Below are 18721 nucleotides of genomic sequence, written 5' to 3' on the forward strand. Positions count from 1 at the left end.
AAGTAGAATTCTAATTAAAATACTAATGTAACTAAATTTTATAAGCAACACTACACGATTTTCCCAAAAGGAACACTTTTAAAGAAAATGAATGGATTACAAATTATCTTGGAGGGAAAAATATCTTTTCGTTATAATTTAGGCAAATTGCAAGAGATAACAATTTAACTTACCTTTTTTACCAATATGAATGTCTCTTAACTTTTACCTATAATAACAACATATTTACAATTTTGTACTGATTATATAGCAACTTTTAACCTGGAACCTCTAAAGATGTAAGTATTACCAAAACCATTTTCATAATACAATAAAGGTTGCAGTCAAGACACATATGACCTGATTCTTAACTGCAATCTTATTGTTAACAAGATTACAGTTTGGGTTGATGCATAATAACTCAATGCAATTACCTTAAATCATAATTCCAAATACAAAGCATTATGCTACAAGACTAAAAAAAGAAAGTACAAGAATAATTGTTGATGATGGTTAGCCTTTTGAGGCAAACAACAGATTCGATCCATGTGAGAGGATGTTAGTATACACGAGCCTTTGGTGGGAAGTCTTGACCTCATCATCAAAAGTATTCATGTAAACCCATCTGTAGTCTAGTCAGACCTTCTAGTTCTCCTAGTATCTGCACATATTATATTCTGGATGACAAAAGGATCAACCATTTCCAAATTGTTTTGATATCTAGAAAACGATGCACATACATACATACATTTACATCAGACTCAAAGAAAGAAATAGCAACATACTTTCATGTATTTATGTAATAGAACATTATCCTCTGAAAAATCTACCGAATTATAGCATGGTACTCCAAATCTTTCTCTTATTAGAACATTATACTTTCTATTTGTAGTATAGCACTTTTAAATTTTCTTAATATAAAAGGATACCTTGAAATCTACCCAATTATAACATTGTACTTTAATTTTTTTTTATTATTATTAGAACATTATCCTTTGAAAATTCACCCAGGTGCTTTCAATATGTACTTATTAAAACATTATACTTTCAAAATCTACCCAATTATAGCATTGTACTTTCCTTTTAATTTCTTATTGGAGCCCTATATTTGAAATTCTACCCATCTATAACATTGTACTTCATATTTTTATTCATTGGAACATTATACTTTAAAAATGTACCCAACTACGGCATATATTATACTTTTAATTTTTGCTCATTATATCATTATACTTTGAAAAATCTACCCAACCATTGTTGGAAATCAGGCCCTGTATACACACTTCACTGCAGCAACAAAAAATATGTATTACTCAGTTATAATACGTGAGAAATATGTAGAGGAAGAAAGAAGTGATTTTGACTCAAAAACGGCTGCATTCTATTCATGAAAGGAGAGGATTTTATAGCCTATAAAACCTAACAGAACTAAACAAGTATAGGCCCACGTTTTTCTGTTTTACAGCAACAAAACTAACACTCAAAAATCCCCAAAATACCTGGTCCACATGACCCATTCAACCCATTAACCTACTACTTTTTATTCAATTCAAATACTAAACAAAAACTTAACTAACCTGTCAAGATTAAACCCAATAACCATTGCATTGTACTTTTAACTTTTTCTCATTAGAGCATTATACTTTGAAAAATCTACTCAATTATAGCATTGTACTTTAAATTTTCAGTTTTTTTCTTATTAGAACATTATACTTTAAGTGTTTAACAAAGCTACCCAATCAAAGAAGTGAAATTGCTTTGTATTTTAATGCCACTGCTATAAACGGGTATATATTTCTTAGTACAATGCTTTAACAGGAAGAAATGAAAGTAGGATGCTATGATAAACAAACAAACGAAAGTGTGTTGCTATTTCATGCTTCTTAGTTCTTACCCCATTCATACATACAATATGTGCTTGTACATAAGAGAGACGGATAGAGAGAAATTTACATGAGTTTGTGTTTCATTCATTTGTCAGCATCTCTTTTCTGCAAAACAACTGAATTTAAGTTTTCATGAGAAAAGATTAAGAGAAGAGAAGGAAAGTAAGATAAACCACGTTAAATGAAGAAATAATACACCGACCTTCAGTGACCCAACTCCAGGTGAATGAAATTGTGCAAACTCAAGATTTTGAAACAATTATTTATAAATAGAAACCCATGGGAATGATGAAATAATAAAATGGCATCAGATAATAAGTACATTTTGCCTATACAAACACCAAATTAATTTCAATTAACAAATGTTAACCCCAGTTGCTAAGATTGTTGAAGAAGGACAAAATCAATGCAATATCCCATCCTCCATGTTGATATCACCATAGCACCTTCCTGAAAGAAATCAATGATATGATCAAATCATTTTTTGACACATATATGTTAACAATATTAATCCAAGGGAAAAACAGATACCATCTCTACCCATGATTAGATCCAAAGCCAAATATTCCACAAGGAACTGTCATGTTTCATGGCCTGAGATCATGCCACCACACATGTCCAGTTGTATCAACACACACACACACACCCGGATAAGTTTGTCAATGTTGAGACTCTGATCACCACAAGCACATTAGAGTATTCTTGATAGCATCCTGATCACCTATAGAAATTCAAAAACCTCTATATTATAATTAAAAGTAAAAAGAAAAACTTTTTCATATCAGACACTTGCTCATTTTTCTGGATGTCATCTTGGACCACTGTAGTGTTTTTCCTTGTATTTTCCAAAAGATATGTGTGTGTGTGTGTATGTGTGTGTGTGTATATATATATATATATATATATATATATATATATATTAAAGGCAAGAATCAATTAGATGGTATATCGATCGCTTCCTGTTCATTGGAATTCCTGATTGCAGGAAATGGTTTATATGTTAGAACCAATAGCATTATAGCAACACGAATACAATTTCAAACGCAGAAAATGGAAAAAGGGAATAATTTTTTAGATGTTCCATAATTTGCATGAAACCCATAACGATTAACATTAATACTCTATGATATGCATGAAACATAAACGTCATGGCCGGTTTTTAGAACTCGGATAAGGCTCCACATTTAAGACAGATGATGAATAAGATACTCTACGGGTTCTTCTTGTATATAATAGATCTTGTATTTTTTTTTAATAGAACTGTAGATTTTTTGCTGATATATATACCATTGTCATATCAATTTTAAAACTCAAATCAAAGTAAGATGATATATCGATAACATAGAGAGTACCTATTACAATAATTCCTTTTTAAATTGGCTTTTTTCCAAGCTTCTCAAAAATCATCCCACCACTACGTAGCAGGACGTATCATAGTATATTGAAGTTTGTATCTCAGATGTAAACCCACACAACTCGAGAAGCTCTCTCGACCCAACTATACACAGACCATTCAATAAAAGAATGCTTTGCGGAAGATGCCTTATGATTGTACCTTCTATAGCTAACTCTTTCAAACATTCTAGACATCCAACTTCCTTAGGTAACTTCTCAAGCAATGAACAATCATAAAGTAGGAGAGATTCCAAATGTCTCAACATACAAATGCTATCCGGAAGACATTCAATAGGTGTATGCGACAAATCTAGCTTCTCTAAAAATTCTAATTGGCCAAGATCCACCGGTAACTTTTGAAGACGCAAACACGAAATTTTTTTGAGAGATTTCAGATTTTTCAACATACAAATGCTATCCGGAAGACGTTCAATATCTGTATCTGACAAATGTAGCTTCTCCAAACATTCTAATTGGCCAAGATTTTCTGGTAACTTTTGAAGACTCAAACATGAAATAATTTTGAGAGATTTCAGATGTTTCAACATACAAATGCTATCCGGAAGATGCTTAATCTCTGTATACGATAAAACTAGCTCCTCGAGACATTCTAACTTATATAGGTCCTTGGGCACCTCCAGAATACTGCCTTCTATTTTAAGCTTTCTCAAACGTTGTAACCCACAAATACTTCTTGAAAACGTCTCAAGGTTTGTGCAAGCACACATACCTAGAGAAATAAGCATCTCAAGATTTCTGGTGAATGAGGGTCGATCTTCTCTATAATAAGAGCTAAACTGAAACTTTGTAAAGCTATTTTCGGGATGAAGTGGGCAGCTTTTTAGGGACTTCACAGTCAGATCTAATAAAGCTAAAGGACCAACCTCAAGTGATTCATCAACACCACAAGAAGTATAATCTTCTACCTTAAACGAAAAATATCCAAACCCCAGAGTACTAAAGTGTAAGTGAACAAGCTTTTTCATATTACCGATGGGAGGGCCAAGTTCTACCAAATTATAACATCTGTCAAGATCCAACCTCTCGAGATTTGGAGTCAGTCTAAGGTCAAAGGTTCTCAACTTTGAATGACTAACATTAAGGTTGGAGAGCATTTGACATTCATCAGCAATGGTAAGTTCTTCCAGGCAATAATTTTTACTAAGATCTAGATTCCTGAGATTTGGAGTCTGCCCAATGTCAAGGGTCCTCAACTTTGAATTTGTGATTACCAAAGATTGAAGATTTAGGCATCTATTGGGCATCTGAAGTTTTTCCAAATTGTTGCAAGAGTTTGAGAGTTTGAGAGTCTGCCCAATAATCAACTCTTCGAGATTTCGTGCCAGCCTAAGGTCAAGGGTCCTGATTAACTTTGAACCTCCGAGGTTGACATATACGAGCTTTAAACATTCAACAGGCATGTGAAGTTCTACCAAATTAGAACAGTTTTGAAGAGTCAAGGTCTCAAGATTCGGAGTAAGCCCAAGGTCAAGGGTACTCAACATTGAACTACTGAGGTCCAGGATTCTCAGCTTGTTAAGAGCCTAAGATTAGAAAAAAGCAAGATGAATGTTGGTGTAACAAGAAAACAATCAATATAATATTTCATGCAAAACAATCAATCAACCATAATTCTACCTTTCTTTCTCCCCCTTCCCAAAGTTGTACGATTTTACTTCTAGCCATCTCAAGTGAAACAAGCTTACTTGTTTGAAATGTTATGGGTAAAGACCTAAAAGGGTAACCTGTGATATGCAGATATTGTAAAGCATTTGGAAATTCTGGGTTGACTATATTAAATTGATAAGGAGAAGCTCCCACAAAAAGAATTCTAAGTTTCTTCATCTTTCTAAGACCTTTCATATCAAATTCCCGATTGCTATTTTGAATGTCGAATCGTAAGCACCTTGTCACTTTAGTACCCTGTAATTCAAAAGATATCATTGTGAATCTTGTTGTAACAAATGAAAACGTTTTAGTTTTTCCTAACTTATAAAAAAAATTAATCCTTACCAAATTGTTAACCAATACATTTCTAATTTCTTCACAAATCCACAATCGGGTATGTTTGTGAGGTTTATCTGGGTGCGAGCGGCGAACAATATTTCTGCCCATTTCTTCAAGATGGTCATGCATGCCCACATACTTGTATTTATCGAAAATACCATAATAACTAGTTATGAGCGATTTTTGCTCAAGAACTCTTAATCCATTTCTAGCATGAAACCCACAGCATTCAAGTGCTTTGATTGCATCATCTTTCCGCCAACCTTTCATGATGCATGCAACATCTAGAAACATTTCCTTGTAATCCTCCTCTAGGGCGATATAGCTTAGTTCCAATTTTTTCAGAGTCTCTGTTAATGGAATCGTTTTTAGTCGTTCTAGGGCATCTATCCATTCAAGCTCATTCTTACCACAAAGAAACGAACCCAAAACTCTGATAGTTAACGGAAGACCAGCAGCATAACGTACAACTTGTCTTGATAGATTTTCATACTTTTGAATTGGAACCTCTCTCCCAAAAGCATACATATTGAAAAGGCAAATTGCTTCCTTATCCGATAACAAATTGACATCACGAATGAGCTCCACCCTGTGTGCTACCAGGACTTGCTCGTCTCTTGTTGTGATTATGATTCTACTTCCTGGCTTGAACCAATTAAGCTCACCGGCTAACGCCTCAAGCTGGTCTATATGATCCACATCATCTAGAACAACAAGAACCTTTTTATCACGGAGCCTCCTCTTCATCAAGTACTTCCCGTCAGAAATACTACTTACACGTATGTCTTCATTTAAGACGTCTGAAAGGACTTGCTTTTGCAAAGACTTTAAACCAGAGAAAGAAACATTTTCCCTTACATTTTCAACAAAGCTTTTACCTTCAAACTGAAAGGATATGTAATCAAAAACAGCTCTTGCTAAAGTTGTCTTTCCGCCACCTCCCATTCCCTTGATCCCAATCATTCGGACATCATCACAACCAATTCCTATAGATGATACAAGATCTTTGATCCTGGTCTCCATTCCTACTAACTTTTCGTCAATGTTGAAACTGATGGAACGTAATTCTAGTGAAAGCTCTTCAACTATTTTTTGGATGACTTTAGCTTCATGCCTGTATTTAAAAAATGATTCAATTAGCCTAATTAATTAAAACCCCACATGACCGGTTGCTTTCAGATCTATAATACAATCCGATATTAAAAAAATAAAAAGTAGTTGTATAATCATATTTTATGGTTATTCTTTGGACAAGACTCAAACCGAGGTAAAAAAATTAGACAATCTAAGATCCCATGTTGGGGCCTTTTACATCAAGGTTATACGCTAGATCAGATATAAACAAAATACAAGAATATTGAATAGATCTAATTAAGGAATTACCCATCAGCAGTCTTCTTCAACTCCCACCCCGCAAGATCCGCTGCTTCTTTCAGAGCCACTCTCCATTTCCCAGCAGCCTCTTCCATTTCGTACTTGGCAAATGCTTCTCCAACTGCCCCACTTTGTTTTCTGACTTCGGAGGGTTCCACATCATAGAAGACAGGGTATGCAGTTTGCTCTGTCGTCCTATGGCACTCCATTATCTTCAGAAGCTCATCCAAGCACCAAGATGAAGAGGCATAGTTCTTGGAGAAAACAATGATGTAGAATTTTGAATCTTCAATCGATCCGATGAGCTCATCACTAATCTTTTTCCCTTTTTTGATTTTCTCATCGTCCTTGTAAGTATGAATGCTTTTGTTCTGAAGAGCATGATAAAGATGATCAACGAAGTTCGTACGAGTATCTTCGCCCCTGAAACTCAAAAATACATCATACTTAAAGCTCTTGTGAACGGATGAAGTTGAAGAGGACGCCATTGAGATGAAGGATCGATCCTATAAAATCAAATCTTTGTTGGGCAAAGATTATGTGAACGATCGTGAAGAAATTTGGATGAGATGAACGGGGATGGTCAAAGAAATAATGGATAATGTGAAAAGGTGAGGGGTGTGGTTGGAAAACTTTGGAAATTCGGTGGAGAAAGTCAAACCACTTTTTTACTAAGGAGCAGCAGAATTTACTTATCTGAACAATTTAAAAATCAGGGAACGTCTCCACTGTCGACTTACAAAATTGGCAAAAGTAAATTGTTTTATAAGGTTCTTAAAGAATGAGGCAATTTAATTATTTAAATAAATTTGAACTCTTAGAATCCTCTAATAAAAATAAAGAATGGATTTTATTTGTTAATTTTGCTAGACCGGAATTCTCAGGAGTGTTTGGACTTGCGATTTAAAAGAGGGCCCAAAAAGAGAGGCGGAAGAATCGTTTCAGGAATCAAATTTTGCAAGCGGTCAAAAAGAGGGCAGGAGCGACCAAAAAAGGGAAATCGGTATGCAAGCTGTCCATTAGGATTTAAGTCTTCCAAATCCAAGGTCTCAAAGTCTCAACCCTTAGAAATCAGCGACTTCTGTATTAAAAAGGTTTAACCACACTCAAAGTTGACAAAATTGCAAAAATTGTCTCTATGGTTGGTAAATTTATACGCTTTTGGTCCAAAACGAAACTTTGGTGTACCACTGGTCCAAAATTGAATTTTTTTTTATTGTTTTTGGTCCCTCATACTAACTTCCATCCATATATGTCGTTAGCTGCAATAAAGACGAGAGTATTTTCGTCTTTCCACCTACAGGGACCATTTTTGCAACCTGTTTCCAAAAAAATCATGAAAACCTCCAACAAGTTCTTTGAATCTTGAAGATTGGTTACACACTTCTCCTCCTGCTGATATCTACGTTCTTGTGTAACTTTTAGTTTTGCAAACGATTCAAAATCCAGATTTTGATTGTGATAAAACTAACACGATCCCTTTGGAGAATTAGGTTTCAAGAAATCGTCCCTTTAAACACTGGACGGAGAAGAAGACAATGGTCCGGCTAAAATATGGCAATCCCTCAAACAAAGAAGTTAAATAGTCTTCCCAGAACGACCGACAGATACCATCTCTTCACTAGTTCCTAATCCAGTCGTAAAGTTAGATTCAGGTTTCAAAGGATCCGTAACACAAAAGCCCTCATCATTTCTCCACCGGTGTTCTTCTCAATCACAGAGTCGTAGCATGAGGGAAATCATGCATCCCTTTCTGTTTCAATGGTCAATGGCCCCAAAACGGTCCCTGTAGGTGGAAAGACGAAAATACTGTCGTCTTTATTGCAGCTAATGGCATATATGGATGGAAGTTAGTGTGAGGGACCAAAAACAATAAAAAAAATCCAATTTTGGACCGGCGGTGCATCAAGGTTTCGTTTTGGACCAAAAACACATAAATTTGCCAACCACAGGGACCATTTTTGCAATTTTGTCCTCAAAGTTTTCACATCACTAATTAGGTATGACTTACAATTCAATTTTGTGTTTTTTGTTTATTTTGCATCTCTATTTATCTAGTTCATTGTAATTTGTCTTCAATCTTTAGTCTTTTTTAAGTATACTAATTTGTAATCTAAGTATTTTGTCATTGAAGTAGGATGTCTTTTTCTTTTGAATTATTGTTTGGAATATGCTATATGTCAAATGTTACAAAAAAAATCTGAAAATTTTAATATTAATTGTTTGGAATCCGTCTAGAATCCTTCTTAAATATTCTTTGGAAATAAGAAATTAGGAAATAGTAATCGGTCTTGACTCTCGCAGTCACAACACGACATAGTGAAAATGAAAAATGTGATGTGATTTCCCTGTCGGGTGTTGCTATTGGCACCCGATTTAGAAGTCATAAACCACTTTTAATGGTCAAAACCTCTTTTGACTTGGATTAAATAACCCTTATTGGACTTGAGATAATAATTCCATATTATTATATATTATTATTTGCAATATTGTTATTCGAATGGTATACAAATTTTTCTTTCGTATCGCATCAAACAATTACTTTATTAAACATTACCCTTTCTAGTTAAAGTTTATTTTCAATTTATATTCTTTTGTATTTTAATTATTACTTCGATCCTTATTATTTCAATTTTTCAATTGTCATATATATATATATAGACACACCTTAATAAACATTTAGCCTCAAATGCTGAATTTTAAGAGGTACACCCCTTAAAGCAACATTTACAACAAGTTTATGCAATCAGATGTTATCCGGCTCCCGTCAACATGGTGAATTAGTCAACAACTTTAAACCAACATTTCCCTTAATTTCAGCCATTTGAATCGGTCAAAATCAATTAAATTAGTTGAATTGGGCAACGCCTTACATCATCCTCTCATCCTTCCCCTATATGTTACATCTCAGCACCCTTATACTTCCCCATTCTCCATAAACCCTACACTCCACCGCCACCACCACTCAATCCTTCCGTTATCACTCATTGCACATGTCGCCAAGCAACATTAATCAAATGTATCAACCCTTTGATTTTATCGGGTGAAATTTCGTTCCTTTAGTTTATGTTGTATAAACCCTTTGATTTCCCCATATCTGTATTAAATATGAAGTAGGTGGAGAGGGGATCTTAAACCATTTTTCTATTTATGTCGTCTCTGCTTATATGTGTATATGATATGGTTCTCCGGCCATATAACGAAGGTTCTTGAAACAAAAATTGTCGATTCTGATAATTTCTCTGACCACCATTATGCTTCTCTATTTCTATCAAAGCTTAATCCATCACCTATTACTCGAATCTTTGCTTGCTTCCCTGCATTCAACACCATACATCTCTCTGGTCTTCTCCTGTTTCCCATATATATCGTGTCTCACCATTGATTCAAATTTTGAGCCAACGACAGCTCCACCAAGCTCCACCACCATCACCGTTGCCTTCAACCACAAGCGCTATTATCATCTTCACTGCATTAAACCAAAAAATCTAACCACATCGACCTGAACAACCTCCACCATTCACGTTGATTCCCATCTTGATTTCCTTTTCTCTCCCTTTCCCCTCTATAAAAAAACCCAACCACTGCCCCACTTATTTGTATACTCTCACAAGCACTGCAAAATCAAATATATGAAGGCACATCCGTCGGGTCTAGGTACAAGATTCAAGATCTGATTTCATATCTTATATTTTAATTTGGTATTTTTTTTGGAAACTGCAGGGAAACATTTATTCACCAAATTGGTTCGATTTAGAAGAATAAGTCGATTTGTAGGTATCTCTTTCTGAAGAAGAAGTCGATTTGTAGGTCCATCTCTCTATCTTAAAGTTACCTCCTAAACCCCCTGATATATGTATATATATATATATATATATATATATATATATATATATATATATATATATGTGTGTGTGTGTGTGTGTGTTTTCATCCTCAAATATAATATTTTGAAAAAAAACCCACATTTGATCTTGGCAAATTGGCGGGGATAAACGACTTTCTTTTTATCTTTAACATTTTTGTTGGTTTTCTAGGGATTATACATGTAACTATCAGTCTGTCATCCACATTGGTTATTGATACTGTTGGCTTTTCACAAGCCTGTATCAAGACTATGACAATGAAACAGAAGCAGGGATAAAACAGGGAGAAAACAGGGGGGAAGATACTTAAAGCTTATAGCTTTTTATTCACTGAATTGAGAAAGGAGGTGATAACCTCAACGTACATACTGCTAAGCTATTTAAACTCAAAAATGCTAAAAAGACTGCAACTACCCCTAGTGGCATAAGACCCGGATTCAACAGCCCACATGGCTTTGAATTATTCAAAACATAATAAAAACATTACATAAAACAATTTTAAACTAATTTCTGAATTATTCCAACACTTTCCTCCTTAATTCAGAAATCATATCTTCACTACTCCAAGGAGACTTCGCATCTCCTCAAACTTCAATCTTCCCAATGACTTGGTTAGGACATCAGCTTTTTGTTCCTTGCTGCAAACATGTGTGACTGAAATGTCCCCATTCTCAACACATTCTCAGATGAAATGGAACCGGATATCTATGTGCTTGCTTCTGCCATGGAAAACTGGGTTCTTCATTAAATCTAGTGAGGATTTGTTGTCAACCTTTAGTTCAACAAATGGCAACTTCTGTCCGGTTATCTGACTGAGTAGTCTTCTAAGCCAAATTCCTTGACAGGCTGCCATGGTGGCAGCCATAAATTCTGCTTCACAGGTAGAGAGTGCCACACACCTCTGTTTTTGTGATGCCCATGTGATCAAGTTCTCATTCACATAGAACGTCATGCCTCCTGTGCTTCTTCGATCATTGACATCATTTGCTAAGTCACTATCCGTGTACCCATTTAGTGTGACATTTTCTTTTCCTCTTAAGTACTTCAGACCAAAATTCAATGTGCCCTTTATGTATCTTAAGATACCCTTCACTGCCTGTAGGTGATTCACAGTTGGCTTCTCCATAAATCGACTTACAATTCCCACAGCAAAGGATATGTTTGGCCTGGTATGAGTTAGATACCTCAGTCCACCAACTATGCTTCGATACTCTGTGGGATTCACCAATTCAGATTCATCTTCTTTCCAGAGTTTGAGCTTCTGTTCCATAGGGGTCTTTGTGGGATTACAATCTTGCATACCTGTTTTGATAAGCAAGTTTTTGGCATATGACTCCTGTTTCAGAGTAATCCCATCTCCTATTTGGCTCACTTCAATTCCCAAATAATGAGTCAAGAGTCCCAAATCACTCATTTCAAACTTGGTATTCATGTCCTTTTTGAATATTTGGACACTTTTAGGGCAGCTTCCTGTCACAAGCAGGTCATCAACATACACTCCTACAATTAAAGTATTCCCTTCATACCTCTTGGTGTAGACTGAGTACTCATGGGCACATCTTGTGAAGTCAATGTTCTTCAGGTGTCGATCAAGGCAAGCATTCCAAGCCCTAGGAGCTTGTTTGAGCCCATAAAGGGCTTTAGATAATTTGAACACCTTATGAGCTTGGCCCTTCTTCTGATAACCTTCTGGTTGGAAAACGTAGACCTCTTCTTCCAGGTTTCCATTTAAGAATGCCGATTTGACATCCAGATGGTGAACCTTCCACCCATTTGAACCTGCTAGGGCTAGGATGAGGCGAATTGTGTCAATTATGGCCACTAGGGCAAATACCTCATCATAGTCGATCCCATGCCTTTGAACGTATCCCTTCGCTACAATCCTGGCTTTGTGCTTGATAATCTTCCCACTTGGGTCCCTCTTCAGTTTGAATACCCACTTCAATCCGATAGCTTTGCGATTCTTTGGAAGATTAATCAACCTCCAGGTGTTATTTTTTTCGATTGAAGCTAATTCTGCAGCCATCGCTTCTCGCCACTCCTTTTTCCTACTAGCCTCAAGATACGATGTAGGTTCTTCATTGCTTCGTACTAGCATAAGATCTTCAGGGGGTACATGAATTTCATATGTGCTTTCGTACAAATCTGTAAGAAGCCTGAACCGCTTTGGAGCACCACCACCCGTAGAGCTAGAAGCGGTGCTCGGAGTCGCTGCCTGAGTCGATAGATCAATCGCGATGGGAGAATTGGGCGTGACTGGGGTATTTGTTGGTGTCGGACTATCCGGTGGGCTTACTTGTGGGTGACCCGGCCTGTTTGACTGCTCACTATTGGCCCAAGTGGAGGGTGATCCAACTTCTTGTTCCGACCCAATTCCTTGACCTGATGTGTCTGATAGCCATTCTCCATCGTCATCATGGATGTTGCCATCGAGATCAAAGCCTTCGACAGTGAAAATTAATCCTTGTGTCGCCTTGATCTTAACACTCTTCTCCCATATCCATGTTCGATCTTCTTCGAATACGAGATCACGACTCACATACAACTTCCCAGTGTCCGGGTCTAGAAGCCTATAGGCTTTTGACCCTTTTTCTACACCGAGATGAACCAGGGGCATACTTCTGTCTTCAAGTTTCCTAAAATGCCCTTTGACAATTTTCATATGGGCTACGCAACCAAACACCCTGAGATGTGCTATGTGGGGCTTTCTTCCCGACCATATTTCATAGGGAGTCATATCCTTCAAGGCTTTCGTGTGAGCTCTGTTCAAGACATAAACAGAGTATGCTACAGCTTCTCCCCATAGTGCATTTGGCACAGACATTATCTTTAAATTGCATCTTACCATCTCCAATATAGTCTGATTACGTCTCTCTACTACTCCATTTTGCTGTGGAGAGTAGGGAGACGTGTACTGTCTCTCTAGCCCAGTTTCATCACAGTACTTCATGAATTCCTTTGATAGGAATTCTCCTCCACGATCGGTTCTGAACACTTTTACCTTTTCCCCTGCTTCAGTCTCTACTTTTCTTCTAAAGTTCTTAAATACTTGTAGAGCCTCATCCTTAGATTTCAACAGGTATACCCACATTACCCTACTGAAATCATCAACCATCAACATGAAGTATTTGTTACCAGAGGGTGTTGAAGGGGTAACCGGCCCACATAAATCACCATAGACCAACTTCAGCTTCTTCTTTGCCCTGAAATTCGTCTGACTTGGAAATGGGTCCCTTGTTTGTTTTCCCACTAAACAACCTTCACAGAGTTGTGTGGGGATTGTTAACAGTGGCACTCCTTCAATCATTTTCTTATCAACCATCTGTTTTAATGAATTGCAATTTATGTGCCCCAAGCGTTTGTGCCACAGCCAGGTTGGATCATCAACTTCTGCAACAAAGCACACTGCAGTATCTTCTTCTAACTTAATTTTGTAGAGTCTGTTTGCTGATCTTCTAACCTTCATGAGTAGCTTTCCAATTGAATCATGAACCCATAAAAATGGGTCTTTGATCTTGATCTCATCTCCCCCTTCTGCTAATTGACCCAGACTAATGATGTTGCTACATAAATCAGGTATGTAGTATACATCATTCAATTTTCGACGCTCTCCATTCTTGCACTTGAAAACTATTGAGCCTTTGCCTTCGATTCTCACTTTCGATTCATTTCCAAATTTCACAAAACCATGAATTGATTCATTCAAGCTTCTGAATTTGGTTTTGTCTCCAGTCATATGGTTACTAGCACCTGTGTCCAGGTACCATGTGCAAGATGACTTCTTTGGATTACCATGGGTTCTCAATTGTGGACCGAGATTTTCTTCATTCAGAAATACCAAGCTTTCATCTTCACATGTTGACAGCAACATGGCAGGCTCATTGTCGTGATGTTCTTGGACCAGGTTATTCTCGTGGGTTCGTTCTTTTCATGGGTTCTTACATTCAGATGCATAATGCCCATACTCTTGGCAATTATAGCACTGGATGTCACTTTTGTCATGGCTACTCGATGCACCGGGATTGCTTTTCTTGTGGTGATGTGGTCCTCCTCTGCCACCACGACCATCATGGCCTCCTCCGATTCTTCCTCTACCTCTGCCACGACCACCACGGGATCCGCCAAATCCACCTCGATTTGATCTCTGCTTTGAATCACCCTCTGACTTCTTTTTGTTTCTATCGGACCATTCTTTGTTAGTTAGGAGGAGTTTTCGATCGTCACCTTCACCGGTACTCTTCATGCGTTCTTCATATGCCTTGAGTCTTCCGATCACCTCTTCAACGGACATTGATTCCAAATCTCCAAATTGCTCGAGTTTCGAGGCAATCTGAAGAAATTTGGATGACACCGCCCTGAGTAACTTTTTCACCACCTGAGATTCTTCTACCTTGTCTCCCAAGGTTCGTAATGTGCTGACTGTGTTGATGACTTTTCCGGTGAAGTCATCAACACTCTCCGTTTCTTTCATGTTCATGGCTTCGAGTTCAGCCTTGAGTGTTTGAATTCTGGCAACCTTCACTCTATCTGCCCCTACAAACATAACTTTGAGGGATTCCCAGGCTTCTTTAGCGGTCTTCTTCTCTGCCAATGTCATGAGCAAATCCTCAGGTATTCCCTGATAGATGGCAGCCAAGGCCATGTTATCCTTCTTTGCTTCAACAAGAGTGTTGGGTGTTCTGGGTTCTACAACATCCCAAACACCTTGAGCCAACATAAACACCCGCATCTTTATTGCTCATGCCCCATAGTTGCTTCTTGTTAACATCGATTAGTGGAGTGTGATTTTACCCGTCTTTGTCACCATTCCCATTGCTGCTGCTGCCTATCATTTCTTCTTTTCGGGGTTGATACTTGGGCATGTACCGGGTTTGCTCTGATACCAAGTGTTGGCTTTTCACAAGCCTGTATCAAGACTATGGCAATGAAACAGAAGCAAGGATAAAACAGGGAAAAAACAGGGGGGCAAGATACTTAAAGCTTATAGCTTTTTATTCACTGAATTGAGAAAGGAGGTGATAACCTCAACGTACATACTGCTAAGCTATTTAAACTCAAAAAATGCTAAAAAGACTGCAACTACCCCTAGTGGCATAAGACCCGGATTCAACAGCCCACATGGCTTTGAATTATTCAAAACATAATAAAAACATGACATAAAACAATTTTAAACTAATTTCTGAATTATTCCAACAGATACTCTTATGTGACTGCCAAACAAGGAAATTGCATATAAAGTGTTTGTAGAAATGCTTTAGAGAGAACATAACAAGAGGTGAGTATGAGCTCTACAAAATCATTCTTTATGCTCTTTTTTTAAAAGAAATTTGTTCCTGATTGCTTCTATAGTTCTTATTATATGGTCTTATCAATTTTAAGACACTACGTATGTCTCTAGAAACATTCTTGCTTAAGAGCGTTTTTCAAGCATGTGATTTGAACTAGGAACATATAATGACCTGTAAACTTTTTATTTATGGTTGTTTTAAGGTTGTATCTTACTATTGAAGCATCCTTTTGGGTGTAATAGGCACACTTTGCAAACTGCAAACAACATGAATTATTTAGCATTTTATTTCAGTTTTCTAAAAAGAAATTGAAAAAAACTGTTGCAAATGGCTGCTCTTGATGAAAATGAGGTAAATTTTGGTTTATATTTTTTTGATGCACTATTTTTTTATATAGTTTATAATTTTGGTCTAACAAAGTTTCAATTCCCTAGGACAACTGACTGAATGGAGCTCTAGGCATGGTGACCCCTATAGAGAGAACTAGAAAGTAGTTTACCTGTTTAGGTTCAAGAGTCACAAAGATTTATGTTGCATTCATCCTGGATATTGTAATGTTGCAAGTCTTTTAACATGTTCTTTTTTTGGTTGTTCCAGCAGCTTATTTTGCCACATGGTACAAAATCAAATGTTGATCCTTCTTCCACTGGAGTCAAGTTCCTTCTACTTGAGCTTCTTTTTTGCTGATAGTATTCTCACTTTACCTACATCAAGGAGGCTAGATCATATTGTATTTGTCCGAAGATATGAGTACATGGATTAGTTATATAATTATTGTGGCTTGCTTGATGCTACAGGGATGCGAAGTAAAGTTGCATGGGTTGGATTCTATCACCGGGGAGGGGAAGAGGACAAAAAGTGGTTTGACCTCCATTACAGGTCTCTATCATTGGTGAGTAAACTTCTCTTTTTTTATTTACCTTAAACGATTATATAATAAGCATATTTAATTGTAATTTATGTGGAGTGCCTGAATATTTGATCGTAGCAACAGTTAAGTTGTACGCCTGAAGGGAAAAGAGGTAAACAAATGGGAATCTTTTAAGGATTGAAATGTAAAGAGTATTACCAAAATAGGTATGTAGTGTAGTGCATTGCTATTTCTAGCAGTTAGCCCTTTTCTTTTTGATGACAACTAACATGTTTTACTCTACAAAATTTTAAGTGGATTGCTATTAGGGGTAAAATGTATATAGTTATTGTGGGTATAAGTGTATTTTTTATATAAGTAAAAAGATTTATAAGTACAATACTACTGAATGTCAACAAAATTATTTTTTATTTTAAAAAGAGTAAACGCAACAAATAACAACGTAGTCCTTTTTTTTTTCTTATCAAGGTCGAGCAATATTCATCCTATGTTAGTTGTAGATTGCATTTGTGAGCTGACATCCAAAAGTAGATTACATTCAAGTATTTTGTTTATGGGTGATGTTGATTCTTTGTTACCGTACATTATGGAAAATGCTTTGAAGCTTAGGAGATTAATGAGGCTGGCCATGGTGGGGAATGTTATCTTGAAGACCATCTTGATAAAGTTGTTGGAAGTTCTATCATCATATATTTCACATGAATTTATTTTATTTAAAGTTTCACATAGATTTATTTCATTTAAAGTTTCTATATATATCCGTTTGGATTTGATATTGTATTGAGTTCCTCCGATATAAGGAAAGCAACAGGTTGTGTTATTTTTTTTATAACTAAGATTCTTAGAGTTGCGTGTGTTAATATGTGATTGTGGGTAACGTTTTGATTTATTTTGTGGTTTAAGCTAAAAGCGAAGTTTTTATCGAATGATGTTTTACATTTTCAACCAATTTGGTGATCTTAGAGTAACAAATAAATAAACATTATTCTAAGATATATGCAAATTTATATATTACTTTTTAATGAACGTTTACATTAAGCAAATCTTAGAAATGATATATGGTTTTTTTTTTTTTTTTAATTTTAATGTAACTAAAAAAATGTCAAATGCGTTCTGTTATTCAAATGTATTTGAATGCTTATACTTTATAACCAATTTCAATGTATTATACATAAAATAAGTGTGCGCAAAAGATAATAAATGTATAAAGATGATCCATTAACTAATTTTTAATTAAACTGCATTTAAGTCGTATTTTAAAAATAGTAAATGTATAAAGTTGATCCATTAACCATTTCTACTTAAGTATTTTCAAAACAATTTAACTATAATTTCAATTTATTATACATAAAAGAACTAATTGCCTACAGAAATTAATTTCCGAAAAACTATTTGTACCCGTCGCTTGATGCGTGTAAACGACTAGTATATATATATATATATATATATATATATATATATATATATATATATATATATATATATATATATATATATATATATATATATATATATATATATATATATATATTCATCTTTTAAGTATAAACAAACGTATTATCGTGTTTTTTTGTAACTACATAACTATATTAGACAAAACTAATAATTTTTAAATAAATCTACAAAAAATAACTTATTAAAAATTTAAGTTTTTTTTTAAAACATAAAAATACATCCTAATATTATATATAAGCGTGTTTATAATAAAATTAAAATATGACTATTTACGATCAAATTAAGAGAAAAATACAAAACATTTTTGTTGCATCGTTGTTGGACCTCCTTCTATAAAGGCTGGAAAAAAAATAGTTATACCAGTTATCAGCTTCTAGTTATTTTTGTCGAATACGTGCAATATCTCAATTTTATTTTGTATAATTACATAATAAATTTTATTTTGTTATAATTACAGAATCAATTTTATTTTGTATAACATCTCAACTTTATTATAACTTTATTATAGGGATTGTCATTATAACGTCGTGGTTGCCTAAGTTCCAACAACATAATACGTTAAGCTGTTTTCTTTGATTCTAAGAGCTCCAAATCTCAGTT

General features: G+C 35.6%; 1 protein-coding gene and 1 long non-coding RNA gene across 11 annotated transcripts; one reads left to right on the plus strand and one right to left on the minus strand.

Annotated features, from left to right (window-relative positions):
• Window positions 1–260: 260 nt before the first annotated feature.
• On the minus strand, window positions 261–7341 carry LOC145108947 (TMV resistance protein N-like). Of its 6 annotated transcripts, none has more exons than XM_079046040.1 (8): window positions 6651–7334; window positions 5274–6381; window positions 4899–5183; window positions 3218–4804; window positions 2397–2586; window positions 2068–2315; window positions 1933–1970; window positions 261–640 (listed from the first exon to the last, which is right to left on the minus strand). In XM_079046040.1, the coding sequence occupies exons 1-4, from the start codon at window positions 7127–7129 to the stop codon at window positions 3269–3271; spliced, it is 3408 nt and encodes a 1135-aa protein (XP_078902166.1). In that variant the 5' UTR covers window positions 7130–7334; the 3' UTR covers window positions 261–640; window positions 1933–1970; window positions 2068–2315; window positions 2397–2586; window positions 3218–3268. The 6 variants fall into 6 exon arrangements, with proteins under 6 accessions (XP_078902166.1, XP_078902163.1, XP_078902165.1 ...); XM_079046037.1 differs by having other exon boundaries at window positions 1933–1981; XM_079046039.1 differs by having other exon boundaries at window positions 1874–1981.
• A 2227-nt stretch (window positions 7342–9568) lies between these two features.
• LOC145108948 (uncharacterized) lies at window positions 9569–17556 on the plus strand. Of its 5 annotated transcripts, XR_013708672.1 has the most exons (6): window positions 9569–10298; window positions 10365–10447; window positions 10679–15522; window positions 15704–15782; window positions 16393–16687; window positions 17135–17556. It is a non-coding gene; the product is annotated as an uncharacterized LOC145108948 (long non-coding RNA). The 5 variants fall into 5 exon arrangements; XR_013708671.1 differs by having other exon boundaries at window positions 10365–10451; window positions 10679–15782; XR_013708670.1 differs by having other exon boundaries at window positions 10679–15782.
• The last annotated feature ends 1165 nt before the right edge of the window (window positions 17557–18721 follow it).

Source organism: Lactuca virosa, chromosome 4 (genome assembly GCF_052849685.1).
Source record: "Lactuca virosa cultivar CGN04683 chromosome 4, Lactuca_virosa_CGN04683_v6, whole genome shotgun sequence".
NCBI classification, from domain to species: Eukaryota; Viridiplantae; Streptophyta; class Magnoliopsida; order Asterales; family Asteraceae; genus Lactuca; species Lactuca virosa.